Raw genomic sequence first — 18,349 nt, 5'->3', positions numbered from 1 at the left:
AGAGGGAGACGGCTTCACCGTCCCCCATAAAACACTTTGTATCAGATTTATAGCAGTTTATAAATGCTTTTAAATATCTACCTGTAATTCAGTATAACAGTTCATGTATCTGATGAGCTGTCTTAACAGTCCACGAAAGGTTATGCCACAATACTGTAAATTTGTTACTTTTCAAGACTCCACAAGACTATTGTGCTGGGTATCCTATCGCGGCTTTGGCACCAAGAGACATTAAAGGTAAAGGTACAGGACCCCTGACAGTTAAGTTCAGTCGCTACTACAAATCCCATGAGGCGATGCGGCAAGGTCCAGCTGCAAACCAGAAGCGTTGCTTTTATTTTTGTCCTCCTTGGTCTTCTCAATAAAAGGCGAGGCCCGACGCAGGGACGAAGAGAGCATGCCGGGAGTTGTAGTTTCCCCGCGTTCCGATTCTGTTCCGTCAGTAGAGGGAGAAACGACAAAGCCCAGCGTGCCTTGCGACGGGCCGAGGCTGGCCCCTCCCACCTCTCCCAAACAGCCTCATCCGGGCCCTTGGCCGTCACTGTGGTCGGCGATTCGTCGCCATTACAGGGCAGCGGCGGCAACGGTCGTGCGGAGAGAGAGAGAGGCTGAGGCGGCCCGGGGGGCTTCCCTTGGGCGGCGACACTGCGGCCTTCCCGACGCCCTCGAGCCAAGGCCGGGCCGGGCCTCGCGGGGCTCCGTCCCTCCTCGCCGCCTCCTCTCTCTCGGCCGCCGCCGCCGCTCCGTCCGCGGGGCCCCGCAGGCCCGGCCGGCTCCCCCGCCTCCCCCTCCGCCTCTGACTCGGCTCTTGAGGCCTACCTGTCTCCGTTTCCCTCTTCAGGGCGAAGCCGTGAGGAAAATGTCGCCATGAAGGTGGCCGAGACGACTGCGCTGCGCCGACCCCGCCGCCGGGCCATGAGCCTGGGCCTCGGCCCCAGCCGCCGCCGCCGCCTCCTCCTTCGCAGTCTCCGCAAGAGCGCCTCCGCGGCGCCCGTGAATGCTCCAGAGCGCGCCCGTCGCAGCAACAGCAGCTCCAGCCCACGACGTGATGGACAAGAGCAACCCTTGCGGCTCCGGCCTCGGCGCCGGCTCCTCTTCCTCGGCGTCGGCAGGCAAAGGGCAGCAGCCCCGCTCTAACTCGGCCGGCCCGGCCGGGGGAGAGTCCAAGCCCAAAGGCGGTAAGGGAGTTAGTTGGGCAGGTTTCCAGTTTGTGTGTGTGGTAGGTGCCGGTGGTGCGGTGGTTAGACTGCCGGGCTAGGATCTGGGAGACCAGGGTTCGAATCCCCACTCGGGTCAGGAAGCTGGCCCTGGGACCAGGCACAACCTGAACAAGCTAGTCGGGTTGTTGCAGGTATTGAAGGAAGAGAGTCCATGTGTGTGATCTTTAGCTTCTTAGAGGAAAAGGTGGGCTATAATGCAAGCCATCGTTAAAATACAGGGTAGCACACAAGTCTTGCTCTTCAGTACCCTATAGGAACTTTCTGCCACAAGAAGGTGGAGGGGCTGGGGGAAAGTTCTCTTTTTTCAGTGTTCCTGGTGTGTGACCAAATCCCACAGGTGCCTCATGTCCTGAAAGTGGCTTTTTGGGCAGGTATGAATTATTTTAAGTTCCACAACATCTTGCAGATTTCCCCGGTCTTGGTGTATATAGGACTGCAGCCATAAACATAAGTTCGGGACAGATAAAATGCCAGATATTCAGGACAGACAGAAGAAAGTACTTGTTCGTGCAGCCCTTATTTAAACTGTGGAACTCACTTCCATAGGGGGGTAGGGATGGCCACAAACTTGGATGGCTTTAGAAGAAGCATAGATAAATTCACAGAGGAGAAAGCTATTAGTGGCTACTAGCCATAGTGGCTGTGCTCAACCTCCACTTTTAAGAGGCATTATTTCTCTGAATACCAGTTACTGGGAATTGCAGAGGGGAGAGTGCTCTTGTGTTCCACTCTTCTTGGGGGTTTCTCTTTGGAGCATCTGGATGGCTATTAGAGAACAGGATGTTGGACAACATGGGTCACTGGCCTGATCCGACAGGGCTTTTCTTATGTTCTCAATCTTAGGTTCAGATTATGTGGTCAAGATGCTAATCTAAAGCTGAATGCATCCAAGGATTCTTTTAATTCATCTGCAGCTGCTCTTTGGCTCCTGCCTGTGTCTCTCATCGTATTCTGCACTTTCCATTAGTTCCCTCTCTGCAGGAATATGGTCTTTGAAGTCCAAAGGGTATTTGTTATGAAGTCTGGGTTATTGTTTACACTGTATTTATAACCAAAATTGGAAGCAGTGCTGTGTTTGGACTGATGATACACTGAATTAATGGTTGGTTGCTGCTGCTAAAGAATGTAGTGTGGAGATAGAAGGTTTGGGTGGAGCAAGTGCTACTTCTGACTTTCACAGACCATGTGTCCTGGCACTGATTATATTCTAATCTACATAGCTAGTTGTGCAAGTGGCTGATTCTGAGTACGTAATCCTCAAATACTGCTAAGGTCAGTGTAACAAGCAGTTGCACTATTATTGTGACCTTTTACTTGGCTGGCAGTTAGCAAATGTCTTTCATAAAAAAACACCCTTCTTCCATACGTGTTTCAAGCTGCAAAATTCACCTGTATTGCTTGTAAAGGAATCTAATTACTCCCTCCCTACTTGTAGTTAGCTGTTTAGCTATTTGAGTCTTAAGGTTGTAATTAGCAAACTATGATTATCCATTATTATTGTAGGCTTAGAGGCAACTTTTGACAATTGTTGGGCTCCAAGTCCTATTAACATAAATCAGCATAGCCAAATGCCTGGGAGGTTCCCCATCCCTCCTATATCTAGACCCCTGAGTCTCACTTGTCAGTGGTATGGAAATAATTAAGATATCACAACAGCTGGATGTTGGTAAAGATTTTGATTATTAGTCTGGGATATGGGTGTATCTCCATTGCCTAGTTGAAATAATAAGAAAAAAGAAGGACGAGTTGCAGTAAGCTTTAGGTTTTTACGCTGCCCACTCCTCTCTGCACAGCCAGGAGAAAGTATGGAAGGTTTTTTTCTGTTTCCTATTGAATACAGGTTGCTGTGCTGTCTGGATTCAGAACTGTAGTTAATCTTCACTATAGTTGGTTTAAACAAGCTGCAGTTTGAAGTTGGCTTGTTGAACCTAAACCATAGTTAATGTAAGTGCAGTTTATTGTTGCAGAAAGTATGGCTGCTGTGGTTAACCCATTGCAAAAGCTTTCAACCTTTTTCTCCTAGCTGCACAGAAAGGAGTGTATAAGCCCAGTGTACTGCTGAGGTTCCTTCAGTTTGTTTACATCACAGGAAACTAGCCATTTAGCATGATGTGCATATACAGCCAATTAATAGAGAGGTCTGACCTAAAATCTCATTCATAATGGCCAGCACTCCATCAAATAACAAGCAATATAACAAAATACAATGGCATGGTAAAATTTCTGCATGCTGAAAAATATCTATATGGAGATAACAGTAATACTGAAGTTCAATATGTGCATACTGTGGTAGCCAGCATGGTACTCTCCAGATGTGAGCTAAAATTCCCATCTTCCTTGACCATTAGCCATGCTGTCTGGAGCTGATGCATGCTGTAGTCCATAACATCTGGACAGCATCACAGTAGCTACCCCTGACGTAAGCTGTATTTGCTGAGGTTGTGTGACTAGCTGAAAATATATGACTGACTAAAGTGCTCTTGGCACAGGTAGGAGCGTGAGGATATCAGACTTTTTTGCCCTATCTTTATAGTGTGTATCAGCCATGTGGGCTCCTGGATCAAGTGATCCTTGCGAGGGAAATGCAAACACTATCCTCTTTCCTAGCTGTAATTTCTTCTTTCGGATTATTCTGCATGAGTCACTACAGAACTAGTGGCAGTAGAGGCAAAGGTTTATCTTCCTGGAACAAGTTTTTAACATGATACTGCAATATATGCAAGAGATATGATTTTGTTCAACAAATATCCACTATATGTTCAACTGGCTGCTCTTGAAAGGGAGAAAGCTTCAGCATACAAATAAACAATTCACATTTAAAAAGACAAACGTTGCTCCTATGGAACTGTTTACAAACAGATCTATTTACGATAGACAGGCTCAATCACATGGTCTAATGCCAACTATATGTTCACTAGCAGTTTTCTCTTGGCACAATTTAAAACAATGAATAATACAAACCACTGAGACTGCAGTCTTTTACCAGGTTAATTGGTAGTAAACCCCACTGAATTCAATGGGACTTGCTTTTCAGTGGACGTGTATAGAATAGCACTGTTAAAATAGCAGACAAATATTCAGGTAGCTTTTTCTGGGGATGAGTAGTAACAAAGCCCATAAAACAATGTGGATGCATCCTTGCAATAACTAAACATGTCTTTTGTTGCTTCTGTGAATTCTCGGGTTGCATGTGGTGTTCTGCTTCTTGATAAAGCTTCTCCTGGGTTATCCTGCTGACTTTTTGTTGCTTTAACATGGTATATGCTGCATGTTGCAGTAGGGGTTACTTGAAGGTGATTAGCTTAGTTGTAGTCAAGATTCCATTTTCCAACCCTGAGACTCTGAACTTGGATTGCTTTTTTAAAAAGCCACTGCTTTATCTCTTTTTCTAGATGGAAAAAACGCAAGTGGATCCAAACAGCGTTATAATCGTAAACGAGAAACTTCGTATCCCAAAAATGATAACTTCGCCAGCCAATCCCGTCGCTCCTCTTCACAGAAAAGCAAAGCTTTTAATAAGATGCCCCCTCAGAGGGGTGGGCATGGCAGTGGCAGCAAACCTTTTAGCTCTTCTTCTAATGGTGGAAGACGAGATGAGGTGAGAATCTGTCTCGCTGGACCAGCCATATTTCTTGGGATGGGATGATTGCATGGTGATGCTACATATCTTGTGTAGAATGTGCTTGTGCTCTTTTGCTGTGTTCTGAAAAATGGGAAAGGATCCTGTATAGTGATTTTTACCTCATCTTCAAATCTAAATTGGTGCCAGCAGCTGTGGAGGAAGCTAGAACAGCAACTAGAAAGTGTTGTGCCATAAGTTCTTTCCTTTACCTGTTAGGAAGCTTATCTTCAATTGCTGCCCCTTATCCAGGGGTGGCTAACATCTGGCCCTTTAGATGTTGTCCTTCAGTTGGCATAGCCAGTGATCAGGGGTGATGGGAATTGTAGTCCAGCAGCATCTGCAACGTCACGGGATGTCTACCCTTGTTCTTATCCCTAGTGCTATAGCTCAGGTAGAAATTCCATTTTTAAAAACATCAAAACCCTTCTTTTATGCAGACACAATGGGACATGACATGCCTAAAGTACCACGAATAGTGTGTTTTTTTTATGACTCTGTAGTGTGTTAAGTTTTGCTTGTACAACTAGCAGAAAGATATGTAAGGAATGGATGAAACCGTTGAAAGATCTACATTTGTGTCTCCATATCTGACCCGGCCTCTTCTGCAGCTGGAATTTATCTGACAGACCGAGTAATCTGTTTATTTGAAATACCAATTGGTATTTCATGCTGTAAAGTGTGCTCATTATAGGCCTTACAAGTAAGTTAGCAATTGTGTGGGAAGTAATCTCAGATGTTTGGCTTGTAGTTTATCGAATTTGATGTAAAATTAATTTTTCCGTGTGTTGGTACTTGTGGAATAAGAGTTGTTTGAAACTGACTGACTGTCTGAATTGAATTGCTGTCTGAATTGAGCCTCCAAACCACTGAAGGTGTTACTCCTATTTGTGTACTAAATCTTACAGTGCAGCAGTCTTTTATAGTAAATGCTCTTTGGACATGTGTTGCCTACACTACACACCAGTGCAAAATATGTTTATGTGGCACAGCTTTTAAAAATTGTTTTATTGGTGCATTCTAAGTGACTCATTGTCTTTTCAGGTAGCAGAGGCCCAGCGGGCAGAGTTCAGCCCTGCCCAGTTCTCTGGACCCAAGAAAATTAGCCTGAACCACTTGCTGAACTTCACCTTTGAACCTCGTGGCCAAGCAAGCTACGTTGGGAATGGCCGCGGCAGTTGGGGCAAGAGGAACAGATGGGAGAACAAACCTTTCAGCAAGGAGCTTTTCCTACAGGCCAAGTGAGTGGGAGGTCAACACAAGGTTGTGGTTGCCTTTCATAGGCCCAAGGGAGAACGAGGCCAGCAAAAATCAAGGCAAAGAAAAATGGAAAATGTATTCATTTTCTTACATTGCTATGATTTTGGTGAAACTTCTGTGATTATATTGTTTTGCTGTTTTCCCAGTTTAATGAGACTTTATGTAGCAGTCTTTACTTGGAAGGTTTTGTGGGCAGAAAGACCTAGGAATGATTCATTGTGCACTTTTAATTTTTATGCTCTGGTTTCTATAGACACTTTAGAAGCCTTTTGTAGTAGTAATTCCGAGAGTAAGTTGAGAAGTAAGCCTTGAAAGGTAACAATTTAAGGAAATGAAGGCATTTTCAATATTTCTTCTTTGATACCATGTTATTCTTTATTAAATCTGTAAGTGTTGGATTGGCTTCCTGCATTAAGTTGATCCACATACCGGTAATACTGAGGTGACTAACCTGTTTTCTTTCAGATGTTGCCAGGCTACAATTGCTACCATTTCTGACCATTGGCCATGATTCCTGGGGCTGATGGGAGATGGGAGTCAAACATCTGTAGGGCCATAAGCTACCCACCCCTGTACTAATGCGATTCTGCTATTATTTTTTATGTTGTCCTATCTAGTGATGTGATGTGAGAATATTCTCTGCTAGAAAATTCTCCAGAGAATATTCTCCACAAACTGTAAATTCTAATGTAAGAACCAGTTTTACAGCATGCATTAATTTTTTTTAGTAAATAATAAGTCAAGCTGTGATATTGTCAGTGTAAGTAATGAATAATTGTTTTTTCAATCCATTATACATACACAACATAATTAGAATTCAAAGTTGATGGTAAATATACGGTTAGTGGCAGGCTTAGTGATTAACGTGAGTCATTCAGGTTGAATTTTCAATTTCAGGTTTGGTACAAAAAAATCAAAGAATGTGAATTCACTGCATTGCCCCATTGAATAAAAGTGTCTGTACAGTTTTTGATTGCCATCTGAACAAGTTTACCCATGAATAAACATGTATATTAACTAATTATATCATTTTCAATGCATTAAAATGAATATTCTCCTATTTTAAATGAAAATTCTCTAATATTTTCATTAATCAAGAATATTCTCGAGAATATTCTCCAAAAGATTATTCTTGAGAATTTGACATCACTAGTCTTATATAATTGTGATCCTGAATACCTGTATTTCTGGATTCTTTTCAGATAGCTTAGCATCAGATAAGTATTCAATATATTGTGTTTTTTCTGTGTTTGCTTTTCAGCTGCCAGTTTGTGGTGTGTGATGACCAGGACTACACAGTTCATTTCACTGACCCAGACACCTTGGTCAACTGGGACTTTGTGGAACAAGTGGTTAGTAGCAATGCACTTGCCTTGAAAGCTTTATTACACGAACTTAGACAGGTTGGCCACTTACCACTTGAGCTTGGGCTCAGTTCTCCAATCTGTTATGGTCATATTTTAGAGTGAAACGATAGCATAGTAAATTGTATTCTGTTGCACTTTCCTAGCGGATTTGCAGCCATGAAGTCCCCTCTTGCCCGATATGCTTATACCCGCCTACTGCTGCCAAGATCACTCGCTGTGGGCACATCTTCTGCTGGGCATGCATCCTGCATTATCTCTCTCTGAGTGAGAAGACTTGGAGTAAGTGCCCCATCTGTTATGACTCGATTCACAAGAAAGACCTGAAAAGGTAAAAGAGGTTCTCTGAGCAATGCCTTATTTCTTATTGGCTCACAAGTCACCTATCGCTCATCACTTCCCTTTTGTTTTTACAGCGTTGTTGCTTTGGAAACCCGTCAATATGCAATTGGCGACACAATTACGATGCAACTGATGCGACGGGGGAAAGGTGTCTTGATAGCGCAGCCCAAGTCAAAGCTGGTGAATGTGGAACAGCCTATTCATCTAGGAGGTGAGCGGCAAAGAGGGAAGTTGGGTAGACCTTGCTGCCATTTGTGCAGTATCCGGGGCATAATCTACTACAAATGTTTCTGGCTTGAGCTGCCTTGAAATGAATAGGAGCAGCACAAAAATCAGTCTTGGCCATGGCTCCTTGAAGGTGGCATAACTGTTACTCTGCTGTTGCTCCCTGTATGTAAACTGCCTAGATTCCCTGCTTCAAAAAGCATGTAGCAATTCCCAGCAGTAAGTATGACCAATGGTTGGGATGATGGGCGTTGTAGTTCTGCAAAATCTAGAGGGCCACAGGTGTTCCCTACACCTAACTAGTGCTTTCTTAAATGCAAGGTGGGACTAAGCACAATTCTGTGATCGACAAATGATTAAAGTGATCCATTTGACCCATTCCATTATTTACTGTTACGTCCAGTATTTCACCTCTGTGCTTTAAGTCTCTGTTTTGCTTCCCCTTCTGTTTTCTCCACCAGGGCTTCGTGATAGCCCAGTGAGGAAGATTACCTAATTGATCTGTTGCACCTTTTCCACAGTCACATGTCCAAAACTTTGCTTGTCCTTAACAAATCAAGCAAGATAACTTCAGCACTAGTAACTTAATTGCTTGGCACATTCCAGTGTTGTGGGGTCCAGTGTATCTCATTAGTTTCCATCTTAGACTACATTTTTAGAGTATGGTATAAGTCATGTCTGTTTCTTATGTTAAGTGGAGCCATATCTTTCCAGCTGGGACTTCAAAGGGGTCCGTTGGACCCTAATAGCAGATAGAGAATGAACAAAAGGTTTCAGGTGGTAAAGCAGGGAGTGCTGACTTTTTCACATCCATGGGCGTCCTTGCAACCCAGAGAGACTGTTACAGGCACCACACATCCCAGGCAGCCAAACACTCACTGCAGCCCAGTATATGGGCTGCAAGTGAAGGCTTCTTTCAAGCCTAATTTAATGGAGGGGAGCAACCCCTGTGGTTGCTAGGGAAGGCCTCTGCAGGCATATGTAGGTCCAGCCCCTAAACAGCTGGGAAAGCATTGCTGCACCTCTGGCATCAATGCAGGCTGTGGCTATAAAGAGAGCGAGCAGATCACAAGAGTGTTAACTTGTAGGATGTCTTCCAACTGGATGGCTACGTTCATCCCAGTGTACCATTAACTTGGCATGTCTTTGTGCAGATGAGCAACATGGACAGTACTCCAAGCTGCTTCTGGCCTCCAAGGCTCAGGTGCTGCAGGAGGTTATCCTGGAAGAGAAGGTGGCACTCTTGCGCCAGTACGAGGAGGACAAGCACACACCTGAAGCATGTTTCATTGAGGCTGCCATTCAGGAGCTGAAGGTGAGGCATCGCCGGGTTTTGAGTAATGTGATGTAGGGAAATCTGTGGGTTTTACTAGTTGCTCATGGCACTCAATGTGAGTGACTCTGAGCATTTTTATTGTGTATTTCCCTATTTTGGCAGGTGGCCAAAGGGTGGGGGGGTTGGGGGGGAGGGGTGTTGACAAGCACAAATACTGCTGAAGTTGTAGCTTGAGCAAATAGGAATATTCATTTTGAAAAAAATTATACACCACTTGATTGCAAAAACCCTCAAAGCAGTTTACAAAAAGGTCATGCCATAAAATCAGGGGAAATGTGCAATACATTAAAACATGCAAGAAATTAATATACTAAAAGAGATTAAAAACCACATCAGCATTTCTAAGTATCTGGGTAGGCTTGTCTTTATTTATTTATTTAGGAATAATGGGTTTTTAAGGGTTTTTTCCAGTTTACATGATGCTTCCATTTTTCTCTTTCATCTTCACAATAACCTTACAAGATAGGTTTGAGTTTAAGTCACACAGAATCCAGATAGTTTGTTGCCACTGTCACTAGTGCCTGTTTCTTGTTCTCTGGTAGGGCGTAAGTGATGGTTAAACACCAAGAGGCGCAGTCCGAAACATCTGGAGAGCATCAGGCTGGCAAAGCCTGGTGTATATGTTGATGTGATGCTGAGATTAACAATGTTTGGCTTGGCTTTTAGGATCGAGAGGGAAACTTGATGTCCGACAAAAACAGAGAGAGTGATGTTGCAGGTACCACGGCAGCTGTGGAGGCTCTCATCGTGACGGAGTCATCTGACAAAGAAGCAGCAGCAGTAGTAGCGACCCAGGAGAGGAAGGTGAGAGCTTGAGTGCTGTTGAAATAGTGTTATCTCACTCTGTTCAATAACTATTTTAAGGACATTAGAATCGGGTGAACCTAGCTTGAGTCCTTGTGCCCCAGAGACCATTAAGCTAGACACTCCAGGGTGACTTCAGGAAAGAGATGGCAGAGATAACTGCAGGGTTTTGAGGGCTTGCTTGAATGGGTTGAGAAAGATGGATGTGAACTACTCTCTCTTCCTAACAGCCCATTCTGGAGTATCTCTCTGCTTTTGAAGAAGAAATCCTGGAGCCACCTCCTGTAGATTCTGCGGCTGTTGTCCTGCCCCCTTTTGAGGTGGAAGAGGCAGTGGGAGTGGATGATGCCAAGGAATCTGGCAGGGACCTACCTGGCACAAGTGAGATGGAAGGAGCCAGTCTGCCTGAACCTGCCTGCGAGAAACCTGAAACAGCATTCAGCAGTGGGCACCCAAGCACCACCCCTTTCTACTACTTCTATCAAGGTTAGCTCAACAATGTCAGGGCAAGGGTAGGGAAGCCTTTTGCAGTTCAAGGTCTGCATTTCCTCGTGGGGAGCCTTCTGGGGGGCAGCATGTCAGTGGTGGACAGGGCCAAAGGCAAAAAGTACATAGAGTGATGGATATGGCTACATGTTTGTGCAGTGGACACACAATGCCTCTACCTTTCATCCAGATGAGCTAGAGATACTATCATAATTCAAGGATCCATTCCAGCTAGGCAAATCTGCTCACAGAGGGTACAGAGGAGAGAGGCCTGGCCTAGGGGAGGGTCCAGAGGGGCCAAACAGAGTACCCCACCCCTGATGTAAGGCTTCAGAAGATCACTGTCTAACATGCTTCACCAACAATAACTTTCTTCAAGGGAAGCCAGTCTTTTGGGGGTGGGGAAAAGGCCCAGTGACCTTTAATTACTTCATGGCCTTAAGAGCTTTGGTTGAGCCAGAGACATATAGCAGAACAAAAAGTGAGGGGTTCCCAGTGCCCTGTGGAGCGATGCCCTCTCTGTTTTGTGCTGCCTGGGTGTGGGTGGGTGCTACACACGAAGGGGGCTCTTAGGTTATTGGTTCCCAAGGATGGATTGAGAGCTACTTCCCTGAAGAAAACAGGAGATTCTTTGGTACTCTACTCTCAGAAATAAGGAGAATCTGCTATGATGTTCTAGTTTTGGAGGCAGTGGTGTTGATGCTCAGAAAGCAAAACATCAATATGGACTCTCAGAAGTGCAAATAAATGCTTAACAACCCACTGCATTTCCGGGGATGCCATAATTAAGCTTAACACTATTGAACAGCAGTCCCTGCTAGAGTCTCAAAGGTGGTTGGCAATTGACTTTTTGGAACTGGAGTGAGGTGGCTATTCAAGGCAGAATCAAATACCTTACTGGATTATTCCCATTATTATTTATTATTAATTTATATGCTGCTTAAGTGGCATTTGGCAATTAAAAACCTGTGTGCAGCAGCCCCAGGTGCATGCAGAGGAGCACTGTAGACTTGGGGCTGCTGTGTCTCGTAAGTGGGTCAAGAGAGTAGGGCGCGTTGTCCCGTTTCCCCTGCTTTCCGTAACTGTCCTGCAACTTCTCTTCCGGTGCTGCAGCTGAGGACGGGCAGTGCCTGTACCTTCACCCAGTGAATGTCCGTTGTCTTGTGCATGAGTATGGCAGCCTGGAGAAGAGCCCAGAGAAGATCACAGCCACTGTGGTGGAGATATCTGGCCACTCCATGACGGAGGTAACGACACCCAGGATTGCCCTCAGTGTGTAGTTTGACTGTGGCTGAGCTACTGTCTGAGGTATAGGTACCTTCATAGATTTTGCCTTTGCAAGGATTTATTATCTCCTGGAATGATTTTCTGGCTGTATGCCGGGAGGTGGGTTTAGGTGCACTTGAGTGTTTCTCACACTTGGAAATACTCATAACTGGCACTGGCTTGGCTTTATTTGGTAAAAATAAGGCATTTTTTAATTAACATTGACCAGCATTCTCTTTACACAACATGACATCAGGGAATGTGTATGGGGTAGGGTTACCATATTTCAAAAAGTGAAAATCCAGACACAAAAGTTTAGCTTTTTCTTTCAAAATCTCCCCCAAAAATCTTCATTTTTTGAGCTATTTCTAAGTAAATTCTCCAAAAAAAAATCAACATTTCCGTTATGGGTTGCCATACGCCCAGGCAGAGAGGTGTGTTTGAAGGTTGCACAACCAGCTCTCTTCTTTCTAAACCCCTAACCCCACCTGCAGGACGTGAGGCAGCGTCATCGTTACCTGTGTCATTTGCCACTCACCTGTGAGTTCAGTATCTGTGAGCTAGCTTTGAAGCCTCCTATCATTTCGAAGGAAACACTGCAGATGTTCTCAGGTGAGCATTGGGAAGTTCTGTTTTTCTGTTGCAATTCCCAGTTGTAGCTGAAGAGTTGTTTTCCACGTAACTTAAAATGGGAGTAGCCGGTATGGTGTCCTCCCAGTGTTGTTGTTGGACTCCCAAATCCCATCAATCCCATGCGAGCTTGGCCAGTTGTCAGGAATTATGGGAGTTGCCGTCCAACAGTATCTAGAGGGCACCATGTTAGCCACCCTGATTTAAGGCTCAGTGCTGGGGGGGGGGGGGAGGCAGGTAATGGATGTGGGTGTGCTTGGGTTTGGAAACAAATACTGGAAAACCGTGAAGTCTAATCCTGCAACAGAAAATGGAAACTGAAACCCCATCATTGTTGGGCTTCTAAAGGAGGTGCCACTGGGGACTACTACCAAAGGGGGACAGGGAAGGAACAGGTAAGGTGCCTTTTCTTTGCTGTTCTGAGCAGTCTGTCTCACCCGGGAACTCTCCCAATGGCTCTTAGATGACATTGAGAAAAGGAAGCGTCTGAGACAGAAGAAAGCTCGTGATGAGCGACGTCGGGAGCGCAGGATTGAGATGGAGGAGAACAAGAAGCAAGGCAGATGTAAGTGGCAACCTTGCCCTCCTCATCTATTAAGAAGTGCTTGGTCTGACGATTGCTGTAGATGGAAGCACCTTAGTAAGTGGGAGGAGAGGGGGGCGGTTGTGACTCACGTTGGCCTTTTGTGGTGGTGGTGGTGGTATAATTTGAAACAGGCCAGTGAGTATGTAGAAATAGCAGATGGTGGGAATGCCATATTTTAAGCAGTGAAGCTAAGGAATTTCTCAGTGGCAATATGGCTTTAACACCCCTCTGAAATGGAAGAAGATGCATGAGGGAGTAGATGTCACTTGAATTGATCTGAATCATTGGCATAGGAGTGAATAACTTTTGTCACAGAGATAAAACTTTTGGTTTTCTGTCTAGATCCAGAGGTTCATATTGCTTTGGAGAACTTGCAGCAGTTCCCTGCCTTCAGCGCATGCTCCGGAGAGTATGCAGGCACTGAGAACCAGAGTGATGCTCTGCTCTCTCCTGTTGGTTCAAGTCCCATTTCTCAATCAGGTGAGCAGCTGAAAGAGACCTGGGTACCCAGCCGGTGCTCACTCTCTAAAGGTTTACTTCCACTTCCTTAGCAGAATCATCCATGGGTGGGGTAATGCAGACAAAAGACAGGGGAACTCCTGAACAGCAGCTACTGGAAGGAATGTGAGTCCCCAGCTGAATTTAAAATAGCATCAAACATGAAACTAATGAGGCTTGGAAGACCAGTGCCTGAGAAAGAAGGATGCACAGGTGCATGAGAGCCTATACCTGCTATCATGCCTCCTTAATAACACAACTCTTAGTCTGTATGGTAAATGTGTGATTTTTCTTCTTGCAGAGTCCATGTATACTCCACTGTCTCCCGCAGGCAGTCTTGGCAGCCCTTCACTCTTCGTTGGAAATCTGGAGGAGGAATCCACCCTCCCCTCCTTTGCCCAGGTGTGTGCTTTGTGCAGGACTTTCCGCTGCACCCAATCAGTTCTTCATTATGAGAATTGTTTAAGGAATCTGCTTGTGATTCAAGCATAAATGAAGCCTGAACCCAGAACTACAAAATTGTCCACACTGCTTTATCACGTCTGAGTAAACCACGAAAAGGTGTTTGCTACCATTAACTGTCATGGGCTGGTTGGATGCAGAGTGGTGGGCGGCACCAGCTGTGACCACTAGGACAGAGCTGTTCTTGTTTCTTTGAATAATGAGTTAACTTCACTGACATCAGGTGCTTTATTGCTGACCTATTCCTTACTTCAGCTCCTGGCATTAACCTTTAAAGTAGCTTTAGCTGTCCTGTTAAAAGGCCCTCCATTGATCTCAAGCCACCTTTAGTCACAGATTGGTAGCGTGTGGCTGATCTGACTCTTGTACTTGTTTTTGGTAGATGCTGAGGGCTGGAAAAGCTAAACCAGAAACATGGAATAGTTTTCAGCCAAAGAAGAAAGGTAAGCAAAGTGATTCTTCTTAGCTTAGTGTCTCCAAGAGGCAGCACCTTTGTAGAGTTGAGTCTATCTCAATTTATAGCCAACTTTTCTATATATGGCACCCAAGATTGTCAACACCAATCTTAAAAAATTACGATGAAATGGTTAAAGATGTTTATCAGTTACATTTTGAAATAAAAAATAAAGTCGCTAGCCACGAAACACCAAATAGTGACTGCATTAGAGCAAGTTAAAAGGAGCCATAAATAAAGTCAGCCAAGCCAAAGGCCTGTCTAAATTTATAAAAGCCTTTGTCTTACAATGGAAGGATATCACCTCTGATATCCTGATATCGATGTGTGTTTCTTTTCAATGGTGCCTCAGAGCACTTATGACAGAGGCCTGTTCAGACTCCCCAATGATTTAAAAACAGCCCCTTTTATTTCAGAGGAAAACTCCACCCTGGCTCCTCCCGCTCCAGGAGACAGTGATGGGGAGAGCGATAACTCGGACCGTGTACCTGTGCCTAGTTTCCAGAACTCCTTCAGCCAAGCTATCGAGGCAGCCTTTCTAAAACTGGACAAGCCGTCCACTTCTGACCATCTCTTGGGTAAGAAGAGACGGGAAATAGCCCAGTAGTGTGGGTGGGGGCGCTCAGTTGTGCAGCCCCTTAACACTGATGTAGGGGGAGACTTGCTCAACTGCTTGTCTATGGTACATTTGCACTGTCCCTCTTGGGTGATGCCTGTCATGGCCATCTCCAATTCAGGTGCTTCTGATAGTCGTACGTAATATTGGAGTACAGTGCAGGGCAAACCTAGCTAGATATGTTGAACAATACTTATACAGTCTCACAGTCATCTTTGTTCTTATGCTGTGGGAATTTACTGGCCCAGCTTGATTCTTTGAGGTGTGGAGGGTTGGTCATGGGACCTACTGCCACTAACTTATGTCCACACCCTTGCTCTGGCCAGTGACCAGCCAGGCATCCACGTTTCGAAGGCTTGAATGGGAAGCTGAAAGTTTTTGATCCAAAGGCTAGGGGACTTGAGAATGAAAGAGCTTGCCAACGGACGCCTTCCCGCAGGAAGCCTGCCCTGGTTCTATATTTCCAGGGATGAGTTTTTATTTAGCCCAGGGACAGTGAACCTGTAGCCCTGCAGAGGTTGCTGGACTATATATTTCCCATCATCTTGGGCCATGCAGGCTGCTGTGGCTGATGGGAACTGGAGTCCAGCAACATGTCAAAGGCCTAAATGGGCTCCTGTAGCTGCAGGATGATCCCTTAATGCAGGGTGTGTGTGTATATACAGTGGTACCTTGCAAGACGAATGCCTCGCAAGACAAAAAAACTCGCTAGACGAAAGGTTTTTTCGTCCGCGATTTGCCTCGCAAGACGAATTTCCCTATGGGCTTGCTTCGCAAGACGAAAACGTCTTGCGACTTTGTTAAGCCGTTTAAACCGTGCTTCGCAAGACGAAAAATTCGCTAGACGGCAAAACTTGCGGAACAAATTAATTTCGTCTTGCGAGGCACCACTGTAAAAGGAAATTGCTTCTTTGGAGTAAGTCATTGGTTTAGCATCTCTGATAGGGAACATGTTGCTTCTGGTGACTCAGGCTGTTGTTTCTTTTACAGAGGAAAAAAGAGGCAAGAAAAAGAAGCAGAAGCAAAAGTTGCTGTTCAGCACTTCAGTGGTTCATACCAAGTGATCATACTAACGGACAGATTTCTTCACCTGGTTCTCTTTTGTTTGCTTTTGTGTTTTTGCTGCTATAGAAAAAAAGTATTTAAGTTTGAGCAGAATAAGTCTGTTTCTGGGACTTGGGAAGGTGCATAGGAATTAAAAAGGAGTACTTGTCCAGTTAATACCAAAACGAAGTATTGCATCGCAGAAGCCAAAGTGCCAGGGCTGTGCCAAGTATAACTCCTTTGACCTGGGAATAATAGTGTGGTCAGGGTGGCACACTTGCTTGTCACTTGAGGCAAGCAGGGAGCTCCTGATGCTTCCGGCCTGTGTGAAAAGGAGTCTACTGACTGCAGTGGGCTGGGTGATAACATCTGCTCCTGGCAAATTGGTAACTAAAGGAACCTGGCTATAGAGCATACACTGATTGTTGTGTCATTTTGATTAGCGCTGCTTATAAAGAATTGAGGGGGGGGTAGTGGAGGAGGAACTTATACCTGCTATTTTTAATCTTTTCCCCAAAGGGCAAAAGCTGGGGAAAGGTACTTTGGGAAGGCTTTCCTGAGTAATATGATGGGTTCTGGAGGCCAATTGTATTCAGCTAGGGCAAGAGAGAGTAATGCCCTTTCTGCTGCTCTTGGGTGTTAATGGTGCTAAGGTTACTTGGAGAGAAATTAGAATTCCCCCCCCCCCTTGCGCAGAACAGGTAGCTTGTATCACATGCAGGTCAAACCCCTAAGGATCTGGAGGTCATGGTCTTCCGTTTGCTTGGTTCTGGGATTCAGTTTGAGTTTGTATAATGTACATTTTAGCCTTCCATTCTTTTTCTCTCCTCACTCTTCCAGCCCCTACTTTGTTTTGAGAAGTGGTCTCATTCTGCACTGCTTGTGGCTTGATCTGAAACTAATTACTACTAAAAATAAAAGTGTCAGTTCCGTTGAATACAATGAACTTCAGTGTACCATACCAGCAAGGGTGAAATTAGTTGCAATAAACCATATGCACAAGGTGTTTCCCTGAGCTGTACCTTACTCTCTTTTTAACAGACTATTCTGCATCAAGCCCTTTTCATTTAGGTCCTGGTAACAGAGTTTTCTGTGACCAGGAAACAAATGTCTTCCAGCCACACCTGGCCTCCCATTTATTTAAGGGAAGACACCAAAGACAGTTTTAGTATCTGAGGGTCCTCTAAAAGCTGTAATGTACAAGAGCTGACCTTGGTGCCAGTTTTTATTTTGGCTGAATTAGCTTAGATTTAATGTGGCTTTAGCAGCTGAGCATTTACAATTTTTGTATTTTGGACAAAAGCCTAAAGCAGGCTTTGCCAACCTGGAACCATGCAAATGCTTTGGACTACAGCTCTCATCTAGTGAGTCATAGGTAGTCATAAGAACATAAGAGCCTGTATCAGGCCAGTGGCCAATCTAGTCAGATATCCTGTTCTCACTGTGGCCAACCAGATGCCTATGAGAAACCAGCAAGCAAGACCCAAGCCCAAGAGCACTCTCCTCCTGTGGCTTCCAGCACCTAGTATTCAGCAGCATTGTTGCCTCTAGCTGTGAAGTCAGAGCATATAGCCTCTATCATGGCCAGTAGCAATCAATAGCACTCTCCTCCAAATCATGGAAGGGGCACCACATTAGCACAAAGCCTGGCCCAAGACTAAAAACAACAAAGCAGAGGATATTTTCCTTCCCGCTTGGCTGCAGGTTCTATTGACACAGGAATTGTTTCACTGGAGAAGGCCAAGCTGTTACCACCAAACATATTTTCAGAAGGTGGCAGGCACATGATGCCTCTTCCTCCTCATTGCAGTTGCGTTATTCTCGGTTGTTTGGCAAATTGTGCCTCATCATTCTCAGTGCCAATATGGTCTCTACCCACCGAACCATGCAGTCAATTAGCTCTTCCCAGTGCCAAGGGGTATGTGCCAAGATTCACTGGGGGGGGGGCATGTGTAGCCCACCACAAATGTGGCCTTCAGGGATTTAGAGCAGACTTCCCCAGCCTGAGAAATGTTGGGCAACAACTGCTGGCTGGGGGCTGATCGGAGTCCAAAACCTCTCTGGGGCACCAGGTTGGGAAAGACTGCTTTAGAGGAAGAACTGGATGAAAATGGAATGTCTGACTGCTCTGTTTCAG

General features: G+C 45.1%; 1 protein-coding gene across 1 annotated transcript; it reads left to right on the top strand.

The window, feature by feature from the left end:
- Window positions 1-541: 541 nt before the first annotated feature.
- RNF10 (ring finger protein 10) lies at window positions 542-17,218 on the top strand. The gene is made up of 17 exons (XM_081174813.1): window positions 542-1,178; window positions 4,613-4,818; window positions 5,884-6,080; window positions 7,361-7,451; window positions 7,610-7,794; window positions 7,880-8,016; window positions 9,185-9,345; window positions 10,033-10,170; window positions 10,401-10,656; window positions 11,770-11,903; window positions 12,417-12,534; window positions 13,016-13,117; window positions 13,481-13,618; window positions 13,938-14,038; window positions 14,481-14,541; window positions 14,969-15,130; window positions 16,159-17,218. The coding sequence occupies exons 1-17, from the start codon at window positions 998-1,000 to the stop codon at window positions 16,230-16,232; spliced, it is 2,442 nt and encodes an 813-aa protein (XP_081030939.1). The 5' UTR covers window positions 542-997; the 3' UTR covers window positions 16,233-17,218.
- Window positions 17,219-18,349: the final 1,131 nt, after the last annotated feature.

This window comes from Podarcis bocagei, assembly GCF_964188305.1.
Source record: "Podarcis bocagei genome assembly, chromosome: 16".
In the NCBI taxonomy this organism is placed as follows: domain Eukaryota; kingdom Metazoa; phylum Chordata; class Lepidosauria; order Squamata; family Lacertidae; genus Podarcis; species Podarcis bocagei.
Note: the sequence above shows the minus strand (reverse complement) of the source record. Positions and strands in the feature narration are given on the sequence as shown.